Below are 24,884 nucleotides of genomic sequence, written 5' to 3' on the forward strand. Positions count from 1 at the left end.
CTCCCCAGAATCTACATAAAATCCTGGGTTATTAAGAAATCCCATCTGTCTGTCATCCCAGTGAGAACAAATGAAAACAGGGACTCCCTTGAATGAAGCTGGCTACTCCAAATATTAGTTCTGGATTCAGTGAGCTTTTGCTTCAGTTATAGGTGGAGAGTAATTGATGGAGACATTTGATGTCAATGTCAGGCCTCCACACAAATGCACCTGCACATATTCCTGTGCACATATTCACACTCCCACATATATACACATAAAAAGAATACTTTAAATTTTTTAAATATGCATTTCTGATGACTATATTAAATCCCTGAGAAATCTGTACTACATGTTTATTGCTTTTTGCCACACTAGTCTGTAATTCATTGATTAAAAACAGAATTGTTTATCATTATCACTGTTTCTGTGGTTCAGGAATTTTATAGCAGCTCAGATGGAGTAGTTCTGATTCATTGGGTCTGATAGGGCTATGTTCAGTTTGCTGCTCAGGGTCACAGTCATGTAAGTCTTGTCTAGGGGACGAATTTCTTTTTTCCAGGAAACTTAGAGTCCTTACTTCAAAGTCTCTGTAGTCTTAGTATCTTTGATGTTCCCTACAACTCATAGAAAAAAGTAGAACTGTATTGCTTTTATGATCAAGTATTCAGGTCACATGTAGAGTAATTTTCTCCTTAGTATGTTTGTTCTGTAAGGGCCACTATTTTCATAGTTATTAGATGATTTTTTTTTTTTTTCGAGACAGGGTTTCTCTGTGGTTTTGGAGCCTGTCCTGGAACTAGCTCTGTAGACCAGGCTGGTCTCGAACTCACAGAAATCCGCCTGCCTCTGCCTCCCGAGTGCTGGGAAGTACTTGAATTGCTGGTGGTTGTTGGGGGGTGTTCATTTGAAAATTGTTTTTTAAATACTTTAAGCCTTAAACTTGTGCCTAAAAAATATTACATTTATTTATTTGCTTATTTATTTGTGTGTGTATGAGCATGCCCCATGGCACATGTAGAGGTCAGAAGAGAGCTTGTAGAAGTTGATTCTCTCTTTTCACTATGTGGGTCCAAGGGATGAAACTGGGATCAGGCTTGGCAGCAAGTGCCTTTAACACTGAGAAACCTACGCACCCCAAAAACAAAACAACGAAAATTTTAAATATGTTACACTTGCCCAAATAAAAGTGAACCTTGTTTAAAATATTAAGTCAAGATTCTCTGCCTCAGTGTTCATTATAAACTTTTAGTTTCTTTAAATTACAGGGTTTTTCTCTTTGATTTTAGAGATGGCATCTTATGTAGTTCAGTTTGGCCTGGAACTTGCTTTGTACCAGAGAATGATCTTGAACTTGATACCCCTTACCTCATTTCCTAAGTAATGGGATTATTGGCATGTACCACTGTGCCTTGTTTATTCAACACTAGAGCTCAAATTCAGGGTGCTTTATGCATACTAGACAAGCATCCTACCATTATTCCTGTCTCAAAATTACATTGATGTGTTTGGAAGGGGAGGGACCTAGAGGCCATGCTAGGGACTGTATTGTTGCCATTTGTATTCTGTGCTCTGCAAGTGCTCTATCACTAATCTGTATAGCCCCAGGCTTAAATTACATTGATTTTTCTTGAAAATACATTTTTTAAAATTCACATCAGTATATTAATAAATTATATAATCATGTTTGGGGTAAAATTAAGCCATAAGGCAATACAAAAGAATTAGGATAGTAAAAAAATCATCTTTAATCATTGTATAGAACTTAATCACATGGTTTTAGAAAAACTTAATTGAAATGTGTTATGTTTCTGCATAATATGTTCTTTTAAAGTAGGTGGTATAAAATGAATTTGAGGAACTGAAAAATGGCTCATCAGTCAAAAGTGTTGGCTGCTCTTTCAGAGGACCTGGGTTTGGCTTCTAGCATCCACATGGTAGTGTACAACAATCCATTCTAGGGAATGTGACACCTTCATCTGGCTTCTGCAGGCATCACACACGCGCACGTGCACAGACACACACACATACATGTAGGCAAGACACTTCTACTCATAATTTTTTTAATTAATGGAAAAATTTGAGATGAACAGGAAACCCAAATAATTTTATTTAACTTTTCAATAGTGATGAGATTAGGTTTATTGTTTAGTATGAGGTAAAGATTAACTATAAAATCTATTTTTCCACAGGTACTGTCAGAATAGAGATGTTTCGAAATATGCAGAATGCAGAAATCATCAGAAAAATGACTGAAGAATTTGATGAGGTATAATATTCCAGTATCTTTACAAATTGATTTCATATACTTTTGAATTGTTAAATATGTTGATTAGTCCAAAAAGTTTTTGGCTTGGTGCATAAAAGAAGACAATAGTATTTATAAAGGCTTGAGTTAAAGTTAACATTTTGCGTTAAGTCTGACAATCTCCAATTCTCGACTTCATTTATTTCCAACATGAAATGCTACCTTTCTTAAATGCTTTAGAGGGAAAATGGTTAGGGGTTGGGTAAATTTGAGCAGTGTTGTATGTAAGCCTATACTGGACATTATTGAGACATATTATTTAAGTTTGTTAGAAATTCTAGTGCAGAAAATTTTACTTAGCTGTATTTAATCAAAAATTTCTCAAAACTTATGTGGCACAGAATCTTCTCACTTTCTAGATTTTCCACACACTTGTGTGCTTTTACTTGGAACATGCCGCTTGAGTGCTCTAATTTCCATTTAGAATATGTGATTCTATTCTTATTCTTCACAAACTAATCACAGTTACTAGTTCTGATGTATTATAAGATTCGGAAACTCTTTCACAGTTTAATTTTTATATTGTATTTGTGGTAACATTAGTTCTTGTATTCTCTTAAATTCATCCCTTATTCTTCTCATGTATCCTTTTGATTTCTGGAAGATATCTATTTCCTAGAAGATGTTCCTCTTTTGGCAGTAACAGGATTATCTTCTCTAGATTAATTTTTGTGATTTGCTCTTTCTTTTTATTAATATCAATTTCCATTTCATTTGAATAAAGCAATAAAAATATGTGATATAACAAACTATCATATATGTATAATTTAACTGATGCCCTTCCAATCAGATTGTCACAATTTATCTTGCGTTTCATACCAAAAGTATTTTTTACATGTTCTCAATTACAGAAATACTCTGCCTAAATCTTTTATGTCATATTCTATGGGAATTAAGTGAGTTGATATTCATGCATTATTATATCTTCTATTTCTCTTCTTTATTTTTTAAATTTTTAATTATTTTATTTTTATCTTATATACATTTATGTTTTGCTTGCATGTGTTTTATGTAAGGGTGTCGGACCCCTTGAAACTGGAGCTATAGATAGTTTGTGAGATGTCATGGCAATGATGGGAATTGAACCCTGGCCAGTGCTCTAATGGTTTATTCATTTCTTCAGCCCCAATTTCTCTTCTTTAATTTTGTGTCCAAAACACCTCTTAAATTTCTAGATTTTTGAATCCTTCAATTTGTTTGATCATAAAAGCTGATTTTGGCTTAGATGACATTTTTTATAGTTTATTTTTTTCCCAGTTGGTGTGAATATCTATATGTGTTTTATATGAAATACTGTATAGTTCAGATTCCTAAGACTAGTATCTAAGTTAATTAACTTATGAAGAGGAAACTTTTATTTTGGCTGATGCTTTTGTAGGTTCCAGCTATTATCTATTTACCTGATCCTATTAGTTTTGTGGAACTTCAGCTTATCAAGGCAACACTTGGCCAAACATGTCATGGTCAGGGAGCAAGACAAGAGAGGGAACTCCCCCACATTCCTTTTGAGTACAGTCTCAGTGACCCCAAGAACTCCATGAAGCTACCATTTCATGTGCCAGTCTAGGGGAAAACAAACTGTATCAGATGTTAATGAGTTGAAGTACAAGCACCTTCTATATGCTCTTTTTGTTTTGTGGTGGAATATAAGAAATGTGTGCTACTTTAACTTAAAATCTAATAAACTTTGGAACTTTGAAATATTTTTATAGAGATACTTTTCAATCAATTAAATTCTCATTACATTAAGAATTTATATCTAGCCAGGTGGTGGTAGGGCATCATAGCACTTCAAGAAACTGAAGCAGGCATTTCTCTGAGCTCCAGACCCTCCTGGCCCACAGAGCTAGTTCCAGAACAGTCAAGGCTACTCAAAGAAACCTTGTCTTGAAAAAACAACAAAGAATTTTTATATAGTGTATTCAATAATTTAAATATTAAAAAATAATTTAAATATGGCAGAAGAAGGTGTACCCATGTGATATGTTAGGTGGTTGATTTATTCCTCAGCCTGTCAACTACCTCAACAATGCCTAGATTATAAATACAGGTTTTTGAAATCAAAGAGTTCCTTCAATCTTTAGTGTACAAACATTTGTTCTAAGGAATGTTGTGAATTTGTGAATGGAGTTGTCTTACTTTGCTGCCACCTAATCCTTGAAAAGTTCAGGTTCTTAGCTGTCACCACATAGACATTCTTAATGATTGGCGGTACATTTGTAATTTATATGTAAAATTTCATGGAAGTGATTTTGATGACTAATTGACTCTAATATATAATAAAACTTGATAGCCACTTCATTAAGAGGAAATAAATCAGAAAACTATTTTATTAATACTATTCAGGTATGAATATAAAAACTGAAGGGAATACAGAGATAAACGAAGCGTTTATTACAAACAGAGTCATTTCATTGTAGAAGTATTTTAGATAACTAGAGGATGGTTAAAATTTAGGGAAATGGGTCATTGTATAGACAAAATTTTTCCTAAACTTTTTCTTAAACAGTAAGCAGTTATGAATAATAATGAATCACAGAGAATGAAATTGCCCAAGGAAAATTTACATTACTAAGTATTTTTCCAAAATTTCATGTAGTATTCTAGAGAATATGTCTTAATAGGAATGTTTTCAATGATTTTCCTTTCACAGTACAAGTAACAGTTTGATCAAGAGAGGTATATATAATTTAAAGTCAAATTTTTATGACAACATTAAAACATCTATTTATAAATATACATGTAAAACAAATATACATTTATTTGATAGTCACTTTAAGAAAATCTTATAATTTTGCTTCTTTGTATACACCTGATAAGTGAGATGTAGGTAGAATGAGTTAAACTAAAAATGCTTTAATTTTGGAGACGATGCTCTTAATACACATTACTACCCAAGTATTCTCTTACTTCAGCTCTTTCTTTCCTTATTTATTTATTTATTTATTTATTTATTTATTTATTTATTTATTTATTTATTTAAGATCCCTGCCTCCTCCCCGCCCCCGCCTCCCATTTCTCTCCCCTCCCCCAATCAAGTCCCCCTCCCTCATCAGCCTGAAGAGCAGTCAGGGTTCCCTGCCCTGTGGGAAGTCCGAGGACCTCCCACTTCCTTCCAGGTCTAGTAAGGTGAGCATCCAAACTGCCTAGGCTCCCACAAAACCAGTACGTGCAGTACAAATTATAATGCTCATTCAAAAAGCTAATTTTGTTTTACTTTAATTTTGGGCAGGGTCTTATTATGTAGCCTAGGCTATCTTAGAATTTCTTGTCAATTAAGGTTGATCTTGAACTCTTAGTCTTCTTGCACTAACTTCCATAGTGCTAAGATTATAGGTGTATATTGCTGATAAGACCCAGAATGCCTTTCATCCCAGCATCTTGAAGGTAGAGACTGTGGCATGCTGACATCAAGAGAAGTGTAACAAACTTTAGGTATGCAGGAGTTTTTACAATTATTTATAACAACCTTATTTAGATATAAACTAGTGCCCACAGTAGTTTGTGGTTTTTCAAGACAGTAGATTTACTATATTCTTGTTTATAATTAGCCACTAGATTATAATTCAATACATAATACTTAATTACCATTTTATTAATTCAAATTTCTGTATTTAGACTCTCATTATGTTTCTTCAAGGTCAGCTGACATAGTTTCCATATACTTGTTAACTTTATGTAGGAAACCTTTTGTAGTCTCCCTCACTTATTATATTCACTTGGTCCTATTCTAAGTTGTGAGATTTTATTCTGCTCTTCTAAAATGTTTGCAACTTAACACAAACTTTTGTCTCTTTAATTCGAGACGGCTGTTATTAAATCTAGTGCTTTCAACTTGTTAAACATGTTGTCACTGAGCTATATCTTTCTTCTGTGTGCCTGTTTCTGTCTCTCTTTGTGTCTGTATGTTCACTTTTCAGTAGTGTCTCAGTAAGTTGTCAAGTTAGGCCTTGAACTGGTCCTGTACCCAGGCAGGTATTAAACTTAGGCTCCTTCTTTCTTAGGTCCTTCAATAGCCCCAGGCTCCAGGCCTGTACCATCTAGCATTTCTTCTCTTTTCTAATTATATCTACTTTCCTGAACTATTTTGCTTAAATTTTAATATTAAACTTTTTATTTCTGTATCTCTTCACATCATCAGAGGTTTTATTTTTAGCAATTGTTAATATGATTGTGAAAATTGAGAAAATATAAATAAAATGCTGTATATTATTTCTGGAAATTCAAATTACCTCCCGTTTCAAATTAAAGTTTCAGTTTTTCCTGTTATATGTTACATTGTTGAAAATATTTTATGACTTAATGGAAAGATTAAATAACGTAAATTTGCCTACAGAAATACTCCCTTTCCGTCCCATCTTTCTCAAAAATCTTCAAAGGACTTGCTCAAGTTTTCATAGGATGTATTGTTAATTCCCTGGTAATTTGTCAAGCTTACTGTTTTTTGAATATGTCTATGTTTAAAAATATATGATAAATTAAAACAGTGGAGAAAGTTTACGTTCTGCATCAGAAGACGTGACTACAGAGTCCTCATTTACTGTAGTAAAGTCTACACTGTGTTGTAAGTGTCCATACAGCTGTACTAATAGATTTTTCATGTGAAAATAAGTTTGAAGTAAAATGAGGTATTTTAAAAACTCTTCAATGAGGGCTGGTGGACTTGGGTAAGAGTGCTTGCTGTGTATGCATTGCGACCTGAGTTTGAATCCCAAACACCCACTTAAAAGCTGATTGAGAGAGACAGAGACAGTTGGATTACTAAGACTTCTTGACCTCAAGATTCAATGGGAGGCAATACCTCAAGAAAATCCTATGGATAGACATAGAGTAAAACCCCAAAGACCTCCTGTGAGGAAAAATTAAACTGAAAACTGTTTCTATCATGACTATTCAAAACTTTGTACATGTGAGTTTACATGTTAAGTAGTGATTGCAACAATGTAAGCATTTAGATAATGCTAATCTTGAATGTGGAGCTCCTTTAATGGATTTCTGGGTCATGGTATCCTAAAAGATTTCAATGTGCAAATTTTTAAGCACTTTATAATATACTTTGCTTGCTTTTTTTTTTTTAATTTGGAAAGATTTACTTACACTTTTTATGTACATGAGTTCTCTGTCTTCATGCACACCAGAAGAGGGCAACTAGATCCTATTACATATGGTTGTGATCCACCATGTGGTTGCTGTGAACTGAACTTAGGACTGCTGGAAGAACAGCTAGTACTCAACTGCTGAGCCATCTCGTTAGCCCCACTTTGTTTGCTTTTAATTATGTTTCCTTTTTATAGTCTTTGTCTCTTTCGTACAAACAATAAATATGTGTGTACCTTTTCATTTTATTATTAGGATAATGAAAAATTTTAAATACTTCTCAGATACTTATAAGTTTCTCTACTTTTCTGTTTCCTTTCTTTGGGAGTCACTTTAGTAGTTTGGCCTTTGGGATATGCTTAAAATCCAATATGCATTGCAACCAAGCACAGTGGTACATAGTCAGGAAAGTGAATCCAATATTTGGAGGCCATCCTGTCAAGATAGCTTATGAAAACTCATAGTTTTCAGTGGGTTTCCTCCAAAAATGATGGATTACAAATTCATTGTGATCCATAGACGAGTTCCTTATATAAAACCTCCAGATCCTAGTCCTTAGAGAATAGAACTTCATCAGTGCAAACCCACAGCCTCAAGTCTTTTGAGTTCTTAAGGTTTGATTGCTCTGGAGCAGCATGGCTCTGTACAAGTTTGTGTGTCAGATTCTTTTGTTTGTTGCTTTCTGTGTATATAAGAATCGGACTTTGATATTTCCTTAACATCTTTTCTCCAGCTGCTGCCTTTGTTCTTACAGTTGTCTTCTTCATGTTGGCTTCACTCAGCCCTTTTCTTGTCTGTTTTGCTTGCTTTGATTGCTTTGATTGCTTAAGGCAATCTTTCTATTTACCTGGTCCTTACTATGTATCCCAGCAATAGGGAAGGCAAAGAAATTCCAGATTGTAAAGAGCCCATTGGTCAAATCAGCTTATTAACAACTCTTAGATTCGTTACCACTCTCCATTTTCCAGATTTCTTTTTAACAACAAATACAGAAAAATTCCAAGGGTTGGTTGATCCTTCAATATGCTGACCCTTTCATTTCTTCTCTGCCAGCTGTTCTAAAGGCTGCAGTTTCTCTGTTGTTAAAGGCCATTGCTTAACCCATACAGGTTTGTCAGTCAAACATTTTAAAGGTAGAGTTGTTGGTGCCTTTAAAATAGCAGCAGCTGTTGTGCCCTGTTCTTGTACAGCCTGAATGGTCAGTGACTGTTCTTTATAATAACTTGTAATATTTTTCCCAGAATCATACAATAATTTATGGTTTGTTTCTACGATTGGGGGAATGTTAATCTTAGTAATCCATTGCTATAACAAATCACTTCCCCATAATTTCATTGCTATGTTTGCCAAATATGTATGGTTTTAAGATTCCTCTCTGTCCTTCTGGACTTATACATTCCACCCATCTCATGCTTTGCTTTACTTGTGATAAAGTTCTGATTCCTAAAATCTGAACATTTATGTTCTGAAGAAGCCAATTTGGTTGCCAAGATTTTGTTGAAATTGTTGCTACATTCCCCCTCTGTCTTCCAGACCTCCAATGACATCATTTATTTATATTTTTAGTTTTGGTCTTTGTTAATTTATAGAAATTTTCCAAAATACTTGCTTTATGGTTTCTCCTGATTTTTTTTTTTGTTCTCTTTTGTATAACTTATATTTTTCAGAGAAGTATGGTTTTTTACAATAAGCCTTAGGTTATTTCATTGCTCTGGAAAGGCGTTTCTGCATAGGGGACTGCAAGAGTCCCCTCATAGATTTCCTGAAGGCAAAGGATTACATTGAATATCTCTTGTTGACCTACATTCATTAGTCCATTGTCTACTTTCCTTAGACCTTCTGCATAATACAGAAGGGAAGGCTGTTCTGAACTGATTATTAGAAAAATAATAATTATTTTTTTTCTAGGAACTCCCTGTTTACACCCCTTTTAAGGTGCCACATTTGAAATACTTGACATTTTGATCTTTCTTCAAACCTCTAGAAATCACCTCTTTTATCCAAGTATCATCATGGTTATGAGTTTCAATATTAGCTATATCTTAGATCTGTTCTTCCAAATGTGCTGATATTCCCTTTACTGGCCTTACTATCTTTTTGCATTGATTATTAGTGTTTTTAAAAGTCAGCGGTTCAATTATTATTTGTCTAGCTTCTGAATTTGGCATCATTCTATTTACTGCTGAAGTCAATAAAGTGTGTAAAGGCTTCCTGTGACCCTTGTAATTTTAGTAAATGATTCAATATCCTTTCCTTTTTGTCTAATTTTGTCCCAAGCATTCAAAACTGTTTTACGGTATAAATACAGAATGTGGTCATCACATATATATTGTCTTTGTATAGTGGTATGATTTCCTTCTCCAAGAATTTGATCATGGGGAATTTCCTTACCTCTAACTTTACTCTGATCAATAATCTTAGCCTCTTCTATGAACCAGGCACTTCATGATTGTAATTGTGGAGCAGGCCATAAAACTCCTTTAGTCAGTTCTATTCAGTCTTTAGTGATAATTCTCTTACAAACTGTACATGAATTTAAAATTCTTTTCACAAACGATGAATACATGTCATATGCGAATATTGCTTTCTTAAATCTGTTTAAATCTAACATTGGGAAAAAAAAAACAAAAAACATTGGCACAGGGGTTCAGTTAGCTGTAACAGATCCTCTTGCATTGGTCAATTCCTGTAAGTCTACTAGATATATTATGGTTAGTTGACTTAAAACCTTAGGCTGTTCCTCTCTATTCTTATAATGCAACACTGAAATTAGTTCTCTTTTAAATTCTTCAGCCTGGATTTGAATATCTCTGGAATCTGTTTTGTTACGTTTTTCTAAAGCCTGTGTCTTAACACCCAGATTAACCAACTTTTTTAGTGATAAAACAAAAATGATAAAACTAGTAGTATTTGCAATTGACATTATATAAATCCCATTTAAATTAGATAGCCCCCTCATTTAATCATTACATTTTCAAACTGTCCAGAGTATTATCGTAGAGAAACATAAATCTAAATCTCTCGAGTAGTTGTGTTTCCCATTTTTTTCATGTGGGCATAAATCTTTTTGACTAATTTCTCCCTTTAACAATTTCCAATTGTCTTATCAGATCTGCCACCAGTGTTGATGAAGATGTATTGTTGCTTCACAGAACAGCAAAAGCCTTACTGGATTTAAAGGCAGCTACCTAATTTGACTACTACCTGAAACAGGGGTTCAGGGAAAGCCTCCCAAAGAGAGAAAAAATAAAAACCTAGCCAGAAGGGCAGTGATTCCAGCCAGGTATAGCTTCAGCTTATGCCATAGCTTTAAAGACACAAGCAAAGAGCGTTTTCATGAATTAGCTCTCTGAACACTGAGCTCCAAATGTAGAATGAATAATAAAAACCCAGAGACACATATTGGGATTCAACCTGATGATCAGAAAAGTGAATCAGCTAGCCAGAAAATGAATAAGATCCTGTCCCCACAAATCATGAAGACTCCACCCCCACACTCCATTGTGTTCTTGTTTCTTCCCCTTTATATTCCTCTCTATATATGTTTCTTTATATTTCTCTTCCTCCATGTCTAGAAACTCCTTGATTGAGGAAACAGCCAACACTTGCAGACTCTCTTTTGACTTCCGTAATTGCACTGTGGCACAAATGTGTTGGGTGTGTCTATCTGTTATTCTCTCAGTAAATGAATAAAAAATAAATATGAAAAGTGATATGTTAACAAATGTATCTTAATTACTTCATTTATATTCAGTAGTAAATATTCTTTTAAGCTATTATTTTTCAGTTTCTTTCAAGTTATCTTTGTAACAGTGTAAACACATAAATTGGAACTGATATTTTTATTAAGAAACTTAGAATAATGAAGTCAATACTGATTTTAATATGGTAGTTTTGAGCGCTTTAAGATTTGTGCATGTTTAAAACAAAAACATTACCACTAATAATGTATCACTATTAATATTAAAAAGATATATTGCAGTCTACATGTATTTGGAAATAAAATATTCTTCTGTGTGTAGGAATAAAAATCTGATCTAACGATTATCTTGCAATACTAATTAGTTCTTTTTACATCTTATAGGACAGTGGTGACTACCCCCTTACCATGCCTGGCCCTCAATGGAAAAAATTCCGTTCCAATTTTTGTGAATTTATTGGAGTCCTGATTCGACAATGTCAGTATAGCATAATTTATGATGAATATATGATGGACACCGTAATCTCCCTTTTGACTGGTTTATCAGATTCCCAGGTCAGAGCTTTTAGGCATACAAGTACTCTTGCTGGTAAGTAACTAAGGTTTTCTTTGCTTTTCATTAAGTTTGCTAAATTTTGATTTATTGTAACTAAACTTTTCTTTGATCTCAAGTTAATTTATTGTTTGCTTAGAAATTATCTACATGGTTTTTATTTAATAGAATAAAATATGGTAGTTTTTCTACTTGGTATTTGATAGCCTTGAGAAAAAAAAATTGAAAATAGGTATCCATTATCTAGAAATATCTGTTGATTTTCCTTTATCTGTGTTTTTCAGCTTTTTGATTTTAGTTACTGATTTACAAAGGCCACTTTCATTCCAATATATAAATGTGCTTTGAAAATACCCCCACATTATACCCAAGCCAAAGAAAATTTCAGAGATCATTTTGCCATGTGCTTTGGTAAAATACATGTAATGATAGTTTTTAGGGTTGATATTGTTTGTGTATTTGTTTAGTTTTAGACAAGGCCTTACATGTAACCTGGATTACCTGAGCTTCCAGGTATACCAGGCTGACCTCCATTGTGATCCTCTTCTTCAGATTCCTGATTGCTGGAATTAAGGGCCCCGGGGCCTTCACCAGTCAAACACTAATTTTAAAAAATGCCCTGCAGGATTGCTTGCAGCCTGATCTTAGTTGAGGTTCTCTCTGACATAACTTTAGCTTCTGTCAGGTTGACATAAAACTATCCTTTAGTGTTTCTCAGTCTGTGTAGTGTCTGACTGTGGGTCTCTGTATTTGTTACCATCAGCTGCAAAAGGAAGCTTTTCTGATGATGTTTGAGCAAGGTAGTGATTTATCAGTGTAGCAGAGTGTCATTAGGAGTCATTTGTTATGTATTTTTTAAAATTTATTAGATTTTTTTTTTAAAATACCAATCCAAGTTCCCACTTCCTCTTCCCATTCCCTCCACACGCCCTCCCACTCCACCCACTTCCAACCCTCAGAGAGGGTTAGGCACATTGCTTTGTGGAAGGTCCCAGGCCCTTCCTACTATATCTAGGTTGAGCAAGGTATACATCCAAAGAGAACAGATTCCCAAGAAGCCAGTATATGCAGTAGGGATAAATCCTGGTGCCTGCCAGTGGCCCCTCAGTCAGCCCCAGCCATTCAACTGTCAACCGCATTCAAAGGAACTAGTTTGGTCCTATGCTCGTTCCTTCTCCAGTTTGGCTGGAGTTGGTGAGTTCCCATTAGCTCAGGTAGACTGTTTCAACCTCATGGTCTTGACCTCTTTGCTCATATTCTCATTCCTCCCACTCTTCAACTGGACTTCGGCAACTCAAGTAGTTGGATTTTTTGGTAGCTGCCAGTTCATAAGTAATGACAAGGAGCCTTCCTACTAATTATAAGAGCTTGGCCTTACCTTAGGCTTGTCACCCTAGCTCTTATAACCTGCTTTTTTTTTAAATCTACGTTTTATCTTGTGGCCTTTTATCTTTCTTTCATTCTTTATGTCCAACTCCTCCACGTCTTATTGGCATCTCCTCCATGCCTCGATTATGTCCTCCTTTCTCCCTGGAAGTTCCACTTTTACCTCATGCCTAACCATTGGCAGTTCAACCTTTTATTACACCAATCATAGTAAACATAAGCTTTCTGCTACCATTGCACTAGCATATGTTACAGGCAGGAAACCACTGTAAATCAAAGAAATTTTGGCTGTGTTTGTGTTTATGTTTCTTATTTGTATTCAGGGTGCTTTCCTGTACCAAAGACATTGTTACATAGGGATGAAGACTATATTATATAGATAATCTGTCTCTCTGTATGTTTTCTCTCTTGTCCCTCTCTTTCTTCTCTCTGTACTTGATCTTCCCCATCAATACATAACTGTCTATTCTATTTCCTTTTCCTAAGGGGATCTATCTTTTATGTTCCCCTTTCCTCATCCTTTATATCCCACTTGTATGGATTGTAGCTTGGTTATCATTGACCTAGCAGCTAATATCCACATATAAGCAAATACATACTATATTTGTCCCTTTGAGTCTGGGTTGCTTCACTCAGGGTGATTTTTTTTTTTTCCCATTTACCTGTAAATTTTATCTTATTACATTAATGTCTAATACTCCATTGTATAAATATACCACATCCTCTTTATTCATTCATCTGTTTTCAAACATCTAAATTGTTTCCATTTTCTGTCTGTTATAAATAGAACAACAGTGAGCATTGTTTTTTTTTTTGTTGTTTTTTTTTTTTGTTTTTTTTTTTTTGTTTTTTTCGAGACAGGGTTTCTTTGTGGCTTTGGAGCCTGTCCTGGAACTAGCCCTGTAGACCAGGCTGGTCTCGAACTCACAGAGATTCGCCTGCCTCTGCCTCCCAAGTGCTTGGATTAAAGGCGTGCACCACCATCGCCCGGCAACGGTGAACATTGTTGAACATATAACATTTGGTTATATGCCCAAACACGGTATAGCTGGATCCTTCTGAGGAATTGACACTCTGATTTTCATAGTAGCTTTACAAGTTGGTCGTCCCACAGTGGATGGGTGTTTTCCTTCTTCTACATCCTTACCAACATGAGCCGTCACTTGATTTATTGATCTTAGCCATTCTGATAAGTGTGAAGTGAAGTCTCAAAATAGTTTTGATTTGCATTTTCTTGTTCACTAGGGATGTTGAACATTTCTTCAAGTGTTTCTCATCTATTTGCATCTCCTCTGTTGATAATTCTCTATTTAGATCTGTACCCAGGTTTTTAATTAGGTTGTCTTCTTTGTATCTAAGTTTTGACTTCTTTATATATTTTGGATATTTGTCCTCTATCGAATGTGTAGTTGGTAGCAATATTTTCCCATTCTGTAGGCTGCTGTTTTGTATAAATCGCAGTATCCTTTGCCTTACAATAGTTTTTCAGTTTCATGCAGTCCCATTTATTAATTGTTGATCTTCATCACTGTACTGTTTTGTTTAGAAAGTCTTTTCCTGTTTTAGTGAATTCAGAGCTATTCCCCACTTTTTCTTCTATTAGGTTTAGTGTATGTGGTTTTAAGTTGAGGTCTTTGGTCTATTTGGAGTTGAGTTTTACAAAGTGATAAGTATGTGGATCTGCCTCTATTGCAGCGGTTCTGTTTAACCAGTGCCATTTGTTAAAATATGTTGCCTTTTTTCCCAGTGTGTATTTCTGGCTTCTTTATCAAAAATCAGGCTTCCATAAGTGTATACATTTATGTCTGGGTTTTGTGCCAGTACTGTGCTGTTTTTATTGCAACACCTCTATAGTATAGCTTGAGATTAGTAATGGTGATGCCTTCAGCAGTTCTTTTATTTTTTTTTTTTTTAGGATTGTTTTAGCTATTCTGTATGTGTGTGTGTTTCCAGAAAAAGGTTTAAATTTTCAAGTCCTTTCAAGTTCTGTGAAGAACTTGGAATTTTGATGGGGATTGTATTGAATCTGTAGATTACTTTTAGTAGGGTGGCTGATTTTAATATATTAACCTACAGGGCCATCAGCATGGGAGATGTTTCCATCTTCTGATACCTTCTTCAATTTTTTTTTCAAAGTCTTTCTCTTGTGTGGTTAGAATTAACACCAAGATATATTATTTGAGAGCTGGGCGGTGGTGGCGCACGCCTTTAATCCTAGCACTTGGGAGGCAGAGGCAGGTGAATCTTTGTGAGTTCGAGACCAGCCTGATCTACAAGAGCTAGTTCCAGGACAGGTCCAAAGCCACAGAGAAACCCTGTCTCAAAAAACAAAAACAAACAAACAAACAAACAAAAAGATATATTATTTGAGGCCCTCTCTCAGTCTATCTGTCGTTTGTATATAAGAGGACTACTGGTTTTTGTGAATTAATTTTTTAAATCTAGCTACTCTGATGAAAGTGTTTGTCAACTGTAGGAGTTCTCTGGCAGAATCCTTAGTGTCATTTATGTATACTGTCATATAAGCTGCAAATAAAGAGACTTTGACTTCTTTTCAATTTGTATCCCTTTGAATTTCATTCATTCAGTTTTTTAGTGCTCTAGCTAAGACTTTTCAAGTACTGATTTTAGTGGCATGATTTGAGTTATTTTTCAATTTAAGTTTAATTGGTTATGGGGTTTGCTACTTACTGCCTTTATTATGTTGACCTATGTCCCTTGTGTCCTTAATCTGTCCAGGGCTTTTATCATGAAAGGGTGTTTTCCTTTCTGTTTGTTTATATGGGTGATTTTATTTATTGATTTGCATATATTGAACCTTCCCTGCATTTCCGGAATCACACCTACTTGATCATGCTAGATGGTGTTTTGAATTTGGTTTGCAAGTATTTTATTGAGAATTTTTGTATGTATGTTCATATGAGAAAATGGTTTGTCATTCTCTTTCTTTGTTGGAGCATTATATGGTTTGGATATCAGGTTCTTCTAGCTTCACAAAACAAATTGATCAATGTTCCTTCTATTTATATTTTGTAGAATTATTTGAGGAGATTAGCATTTACTCTTTTTTTGAAAATCTGATACATTTATGTTCTAAAACCATCTAGACCTGGGCTTTTTAGGTTGAGAGAATTCTTATTACTGCTTCTCTTTCACTAGGATTTATGGGTCTTTTTAAATTGCATATCAGAATTTCATTTTAACTTTTGTAAGTTTGGTATTTATCAAGATTAAATGTGAGTTCGAGACCAGCCTGGTCTACAGAGCTAGTTCCAGGGCAGGCTCCAAAGCCACAGAAAAACCCTGTCTCGGAAAAAAAAAAAAAAAGAAGAAGAAGAAGATTATACATTTCTTTTAGATTTTCCAATTTGGTGAAGCATACATAAGTTTTTAAAGTACACCCTAATGATTCTCTGAATTGGCTCAGTCTCCACTGGTATATCCCCCTTTTCCTCTCTACTTTTGTTAATTTGGATATTCTCTCTCTGCCTCTCCGCTAATTTAGTTGGGGGTTTGTCAGTCATAGTGATTTTCTCAAGGAACCAAACTCTTTGTTTCACTTATTTCTTGTTTGTTTGCTTCTATCTTACTGATTTCTGCCTTGAGTTCGATTATTTCTTGTCATCTATTCCTTTTGTGTGGTTTTCTCCTTTTAATTACAGAGCTTTCAGGAATATTGTTATGTACCTATATTTTGCCTCTTAGGGCTACCTTAATTGTGACCTATTCGTTTTGGTATGGTGTGTATTTATTACTATTCAATTCTAAAAAGTCTTTAATTCTGTTCTGATCTATTTTCCTTCCATTTTGAGTTATTCCCTTTTCATGATTTTATAAGCTTTTTTTTTTCCTGTTGTCACTATTTTTAATTCATGGTGGACAGACAAGATGCAAGGTGCTGCTTGAATTTTCTTATCTCTGTTGAGATTAGCTTTGTGTCCTCGTATGTGGTCCATTTTGGAGAAAATGCCATTGTGTGCTGGGGAAAAGGTGCATTGTTTTGTGTTCAGGTGAAAAGTTCTGTAAAAACCTGTTACATCCATTTGGTTTATAGCATTAGTCAGCTCCAACATTTCTTTGTTTAGTTTTTGTGTGGATGTTTAGTTTTTGTCTGTTGGTGAGAATGGATTAGGATCAATATGTGTTTCAAGTTAAAGCAGTGTTTCCTTTATGAACCTGAGAGCCCCTGTTTTTTTATATATATAAATTAAAATGTATATATATATTAAAATTTTCAATGTAGGATTGCTTACCTTTTGTATTATCACAGAATGTCTTATTTTCAGTATGTATTGTGATCGAAAGTTTTGCTGAGTATAGTATTTTGTGTTGGCTAACATCTGTGCTGTGGTAGATTTTCTAGAATGTATGCCTACACCATTCTGGCTTTTAGAGTCTCCATTGAGGAGCCAGGTATTTTTCTAATAGATTTTCCTTCGTATGCTTTTCTTTTTCACTTATAGCTTTTAGTATTCTTTCTTTATTCTGTATGTTCGGTGTTTTGATGATGATGTGGCAAGGAGATTTTTTTCTGTTCTTTATTTGGTGTTCTATATGATTCTTATAACTTGATAAGCATCTCCTTCTTTAGGTTAGGGAAAATTTCTTCATAATATTGTTGAAAATATTTTATGTGCCTTCATCCTGGGTTTCTTCTCTTTCCTCTATTCCTGTAATTCTTGGATTTGTTCTTTTCATAATGTCCTAGATTTCATAAATGTTTTGTGCCTTGATTTTTTTTAAGATTTAACATTTTATTTGATCAAGTTTCATTTCCTCTAGCATGTCTTCAATGTCTGTGATTATTTCTTTCATTTTTTGTATTTTGTTGGTGACTTTTCTTTAAGGTTCCTTTTAAGTTTCTGAATTTTTCATTTTCTGGCTTTCCTCATTTTGTCTTTGTTGTTTTTGATTCTGTTTCCACTTTTAAGTCTTGAAGTGTTTTTATTCATTTCCTTCCACTATTTATGTTTTCAGGGATTTTTTTAAAGGATTTTTTTTTTCATTTTTTTTAAGGACTTCTAATGTTTATAAAGGCTATTTTAAGGTCTTTGTCTTCTGCTTCAGTTATATTGGAGTATTCAGGGCCTTCTCTGACCGGGTTGTTGGGCTCTAGTGTAGACATTGTCCTAGCTGTTACAAATTGTGTTTTTCTGTGGTATCTAGGCATCTGGGTCTGGGAAGATTGTAATTCTGAGTGCTCATAATACAATCTTGGTTAGGTGGGTGTTTTCCATTTCCCTTTGTGGATCTTAGGAGAATATGGTGGCTGTGTGCTGCCTCTTAGGAAATTCCTGGGATTCTGATAGATGTGACGACTTATGGTTCCAGGTAAAATCTGTGTATGGGTATTGGGAACTGATGCTTAGGAATGGGGATCGGACCAGATGGTGATCGGAAGGCAGAGGCAATTGGATCTCTGTGAGTTTGAGGCCAGCCTGAGTCTACAGAGAGAGTTCCAGGATAGGCCTCAAAGCTACCGAGAAACCCTGTCTCGAAAAACCAAAAAAAAAAAAAAAAAGGAATGGGGAATGGGCTAATAGAGATGGTATGTGGACATACACATGCACGAAGCAAGCAGGGTATTCCACCAAGATCTGCTTAGTGTCCTTGGAATGGGTCCAGAAAGAGGTCAAACTACAACAATTGGGGATGAAACTGCATTGAATTTGGAGGGGGGAGGGAAAGGTGAAAATCTACAGATAGCCTGCTTGCTTCCCTGGGAATGCCTGCTGGGTGTAGAGGGCCTGGGATAAAGTTGTGAAGGAGAGCAAGTGTTGTCGGAGGCTGCTTGTTTGTTCCTGGCCGCTTAGCCCCAAAATCATCAATCAGAAACTATATTATTTCTAGTAGTTTGGCCAATAGCTTAAGTATATTGCTAGCTAGGTCTTACATCTAGAATTAACCCACCTCCATTATTTTATATTTTACCACGACAGTTGTGGCCTATCGGCAAGGGTCCAGCTAACAGCTTGCATCTGTTTCCAGAGGCTGCTCCATGACTTCTCTTGACTCTTTCTTCCAGTATTCAGTTATTTTTTTTCTCCACCTACCTCTGTTCTTCCCTGCTGTAGACTCAAAGCAGTTTCTTTATGCATTAACCAATAAAAGCAACACATATAAAGAAGAACTTCCAATATCAGGCAAGGAAGTTCGTAAGTTAGGATCCCTGTGATCCACTGGAGATGGGGCAGAATGGGGTAAGGGAAGCTGCATCACATAATCTGCTACAGAACTGTGGGATTGGATTTGTAGGAGAGGAATTATGTGGAAATCTATGGTTAGCAAGCCTGCTTCCCTGGCCAGAATTGCCTCCTAGTAGTTATATTTGAATAATGGAAAGGTATTAGGTATTGAAAGATAGAATATATTGAATATTGTATTTTATTCCAAGTTCTAAAGGGTAGAATATTTATTCAGTGACTCCTCAATAATACATCTGTAATTACCGTTGACTACACTAAATACTCACTTCTTCCAAAGCTCAGTTGTATAAAATTTCAGATACATGGCCACCTCCTTTAAACAAAGTACTTTCTGAAAACTTATTTCTAGTTGGATAGTAATTATCCATCTTAATGGTACATATGAGAGGCACTGAATAAAAGAATAATCATTCACTTTACAAGATAGATTGTAGGGCCTAGGTAAGATGAACAGGGGCATTTAATCTTCCTCTTTAAGGACTATGTTCGTGGCCAATTGCACGTCAGTTATGGCCAGATATGATTATTGACTTTGGAATAAAATTATTTCTGGCCGTACTTAAATCTTAGCTGAGAAGAAAGACAGTCAGGTTAGTTATTTTTAGGGTAAGATATGAGTTTCATAGCATCACAAGTTTCCTGAGTATTTTTATCAATACAACTTTTACAGCGTTTTTCAAATCCAAAAGTTTTTTATTAAATTGTCTCTATTGTCAGTCTTTTATGTCTTATGTCTTACATTTCAATATATACTGTTACTACATTTGTATGAAAGTTTTCAATACTTCACAGTTTTTCAGAGCTAAAAGTTTCACACTTACATGTTTTTTGTTTTTTTGTTTGAGACAGGGTTTTTCTGTGTAACACCTCTGCCTCTTCTGGAACTCATTGTGTAAATCAGGTTGGCCTCGAATTCACAGAGATCCACCTGCTTCTGCCTCTGCCTCCCAAGTGCTGGAATTAAAGGTGTGTGCCACCACCACCTGACAAAATAAATATTCCTTTTGGAATCTTTTTGTTACGTTGAAACAGACTTAGCAGTTATTATTTATTATATTCCTCTCTGTTATTTTTATTTAACCATACAGCCATGTTAGATACATGTAAAGAAGATTCATATTTCAGAATAGTTTCTATTTACTTTTAACCTTAAGACATAAATACTTTTGTTTGTACTTTAAGTAGCTATCTCAGTTGGACATATGGGAACATAGTTTGGATCTTCTACCTTCTGTTGAATTGAAATGTGATTGTTGAATGTTTCTGTGTTCCTCAGAAGAAAATAGCTTTTCTTATTCTAGCTATAGTTACCATGCTTTTTCTAACCCTTGATTTGTTGTGACTGTTCTCTATTCATCATCCTGCTGTGTCTATGTACTAATATTCTTGTGATTTAGGATCATATTTATTTTGTAGATTCATTGAAGATGAGAATCATTTCTCCTTGGTGTTTGGTTGGAATTTTACAACATAACAGGGATTACTGAAATCTTTTCCATTTGTAATCTGCAAGTTTTCCATAAGCCTTTATTTCCATATAATATTTATATAATTAACAGTTTTATGAACTTCCTTCTCATAAAAATTCAAAATTCACATTGTCCCATTTTCAAACATAGTTTTCTCAGACATCAGCTGTGAACCTATAGTCATTCCTGTAGCTGCCTAATCATGTTGCTTGATGCTTGTGGGACTTAGTATTCTTTAGGTCTCCACAACATTCTTTGCCCTTTGAAGTCCAATAATCACATCAGACCTGGGGGAAATACCTTGAGTAGCAAAGTAAAAGAAAACACTACATATTTCTAATGTATAGTGCTTAGAGTAAACGTTCCCATTTACTAAACGAGAAATAGGGGTATAGAGAAGAGGAATCGGACCAAAGAACAACTGAAACTAAAGGCATACATTGTGTTCTAAAGCTCCATATCCTGGTTCCAGAGTATTTTTTAGAAGAATGCATGTTGTAAAGGTCTTGGACAAGGTTGTAAGTTGTAGTTTACCTGCCACTCTTGGGGGCTGGTTTTGTACATTGCCTGGAGCTTCTCTTGGCAAGTGTTTGTTTTAGCTTCTGGATTCTCCAGTGAAGCCTCTGCTTCATTGTAAACAAACATCTTCATGCTTCTCTCTATCAGGGCAGCTTGCAGAGACTTGGGCCTTGCAAGGTTGCTGCTTGACTTGACAGGCTTTCCTTTGAAATTTCAATGGAACTCTTTATGATCTCATAATTGTGGTGTTTCACATGCCTACAAAACCAACTTTACCTGGATAGGGTCTGTTGCCATTTCCTTGGCTTACCTGAACCATGGGTTTATCAGCTACCCAGTACCTTTTCAACTAAACAAAGGACTTTGACTCCCCGGGAGACTCCCTGTTCTAGGGGCTGGAAACCACAGAGTTTCTTTCCCAAATGACTTCTTTCCTGGAGTATTTTTGAACCAACTTTTATTTTTTTTATCTGAGCCCTAATGCCCTTCCTGATTACTGGGATACTGTGAGGCAGGCACTCTTTTTTCCTGGTTCTTTGCACTTAGTCACTTGTTGCCACTGGTAACTTCACCATCTTTGGCAAGTCCTTTTCTTGCTGTTCTTTTCTGGCCAAATTGCAGGATTTTCCAGTATTTTCTTCTGTGTTTATTTTTGAGCTCTTGTTTTTATTATACATTTTCCTAAAGTTACCCATTAGTACTTGTACGTCTGCCAGAACGCTGAAGTGTCTTAAATTTTCTCAGCCACATACCCTACACCATTATCTTTTAAGTTTCGCCTGTCTTACAGTCTTGGGATTCTTCCATGACCAAACCATAATGGTCTATAATTCAGTTCTCAATAGATTCAGCATCTTCATCTAAATCATTATCAACATAGTGTTCACATTTTTTGTTGTTGTTTTGGTTTTCAAGACAGGGTTGTTCTGTTGCTTTGGAGCCTATTCTGGAACTAGCTCTGTAGACCAGACTGGCCTTGAACTCATAAGAGATTTCTGCCTCAGCCTCCTGAGTTCTGGGATTAAAGGTGTGCACCACCACCACCCGGCCAGTGTTCATGGTTTTAATAACATTCTGTCTACTCTGAACCTGTGCCAGAATTGCCTGTTCTGCCTATTTATATATAATGTTTTGGCTCTCTCTAACCTGTTCTTTGATAATTTTACAAACCAGTTCCTAAAGCTTCTCACATAAACAGGTATACAGAATAAGCAGAGTTCTGGTGATCTTGACATCATTCTATGTATTAGTCAGCTTTCCAGTACTATAGAAAAATACCCAAGTTAATCAGATTGTAAAGGTAAGGATTTATTTGGAATTGCAGTTTTATAGACTGCAGTTTATGGTAAATTGGTTCTGTTGGGTTGAGCCATTGGTAACACATAAGGAGAAGCATGTGGCACTAACTAAAAGCTTAGACCCCAAAGCCAGGGGACAAAGGAGACAAGACCTCACAATTCCTTTAAGGTACACTGCCATGACCATTAGGCTACTTGCTGAAGATTTGGCGATCTCCAGAGAGCATCAGCACATGTGCCTTTGCCAGTGACATTCAACATCTCAACCATAGCATGTGTTTTCTGTCTTTTCTCTACTAAACTGTAAAAAAATCATTGTTACAAGTATTTGGCTTTTTCTATTTTTGATTGTTTGTATCTAGGACATAGAACATTGCTCACTGTAGTATCCATAGATAAACAGGGAGCACCACATTGGTATCTGTGGTATTGTCTAGTAAAAACATGTTTTCAGTTATCAGTATGTCACTTCGTAGTAATTTTACAAAATGTGTAAAATGGATTTCAAGAAAATGAAATGTATTATTAATGTCATTATGTTATGACATTCAACAGATATGAATTGAAATACCTATGAAGTTGACATTAATTTCAAAGCACTTTCTACTTTTTAATAATATGCTTAGTCTTAAAAGGAAAAGAAATCATCAACTTTTTCTTAAAATAAGACTTTTATTGTCAGAACTGTTTTCATATGGCATTCTGAATATTACTGTGGAGGAACATGTTCATTATTCTGTTAACAGCACTGAATTTAAAAGATGAAGGAACCTATTTGACTTAAGGGCGTACTTGCAAGTCTACATTTTTAAAGCCGAATTCCATTAGTAACACTATGAAAACGAAAATAATTATGTTCAGGATCAGTCATTTCAGTGTGCTCAATAAACAGCAAAAGACCCATGTTGTACTTGTCATGTAAAACTGAAAGTTGACCAACAGTTCTTGATTGGATTGAATATTAATTGTATGTTTGATAAATACTTTAAAAACAAGCACTGCTATATATATCTAGTAATGCCTTGAGAGACTGCATTAGCCATTTTTTAGTTTTTGTTTGTTTTAATTTATTGATTATTGTTTATCTGGGGTAGAGAAGTCTATTACGTATTGACTGACTCTGCAATCTGAGATCATGAGGAGATACACCTGAAAGCAAACATCATTAAATTTGGGGGAAGCTGTAGCTTATCTTCTACCTGTGAATTCTATCGTTTTTTGGTTTTTCGAGGGAGAGTTTCTCAATAGTTGTAAAGCCTGTCCTGGAGGTAGCTCTTGTAGACCAGACTGACCTCAAACTCACAGAGAATCACTCACTGCCTCTGTCTCCCGAGTGCTGGGATTAAAGGTGTGCATCACCACCGCCAGGCTCCAAAATTAACTTTAATGACTCTCAATTCCTTCATTTTCAAGTCATTGCTTTTAAAAATGTAGATGTTTACATGTGTGTGCAAATAAGCTGATAAACTGATGTCTTTCTACATTTGACAGCTTGAATGCTCTAGATACCTATTACCCTTTAGCTTTTCTTTCCTTTACACATTATTTTGAAAATACTTTACCTGTTACAGTATAGTTAAATATTTCGCTGATTTGCAAACAGCTATTAATTCACCAACTTGTAGTTTGAAACATAGTAATAGTCAAAATAATTTATCTTAGAAATATTAAATGAATTTATAAATGGTCATTAGCTTAAAATTGTTTGCAGTATTTTTGTTTTATATTTTTGTTGACGGGCTATAACATTGTTAACTTGTTGCTGGCTTAAATGTAGAAAGAATTTTTTCTTTAATACTGAGTGCGTAGGTAGGTAAATATACCACTGTGTATATGTGCATATATATATATATCTTTCAAGGGAAGTTGTTAAATTATTTAAAATCATTTTAATTTTTAGTTTTATGATATGCTAGAAAGTTATTGTGCTTTTTCTGGGTTTGGATAGTGTGCCTCTCGTAAGTGAGCAGTGGAGCGAGAAGCATTTCTCTGTGTGTAAAGTTCATATGGTAGTTGTATAATTTAGGGACTTTTGAGTCACCTTAGTAAAAATATAAAGAAGCATTTGTAACACAGATGTAGTAGTAGGAAGGTGGATTACACCTAATAAATTTTTGGATGTAGGCAAGGCATTGGTGTTACTTCTGTCTTCTATCCAGATAGCCTGGATAAGACTTTTAATTTTACTCTTTATTTTATTATTTTATGTGTATAAATATTTGCCAGTATATATGTCAGTGCACTGTACATGTCCCCGGTGTCCACACCCCGAGGAGTACTTCAGTTCGCATGGAACTGTAGTTATAGACAGCTGTGAGCTACCATGTGGATACTGGCAATCAAACCTGGGTCCTCTAGAAGTGCAGCCA

General features: G+C 35.1%; 1 protein-coding gene across 1 annotated transcript in view; it reads left to right on the forward strand.

Annotated features, from left to right (window-relative positions):
* Stag1 (STAG1 cohesin complex component) overlaps positions 1 to 24,884 on the forward strand; it is a 327,633-nt gene that overhangs the window by 167,708 nt on the left and 135,041 nt on the right. Inside the window, exons 6-7 of the mRNA XM_057766709.1 lie at positions 2,172 to 2,248; positions 11,469 to 11,673. Of these exons, the coding sequence (XP_057622692.1) occupies positions 2,172 to 2,248; positions 11,469 to 11,673 (282 nt within the window). The remainder of the gene's footprint in view (positions 1 to 2,171; positions 2,249 to 11,468; positions 11,674 to 24,884) is intronic.

The sequence above is a fragment of the Chionomys nivalis genome, chromosome 4 (genome assembly GCF_950005125.1).
Source record: "Chionomys nivalis chromosome 4, mChiNiv1.1, whole genome shotgun sequence".
Taxonomy (NCBI): Eukaryota; Metazoa; Chordata; class Mammalia; order Rodentia; family Cricetidae; genus Chionomys; species Chionomys nivalis.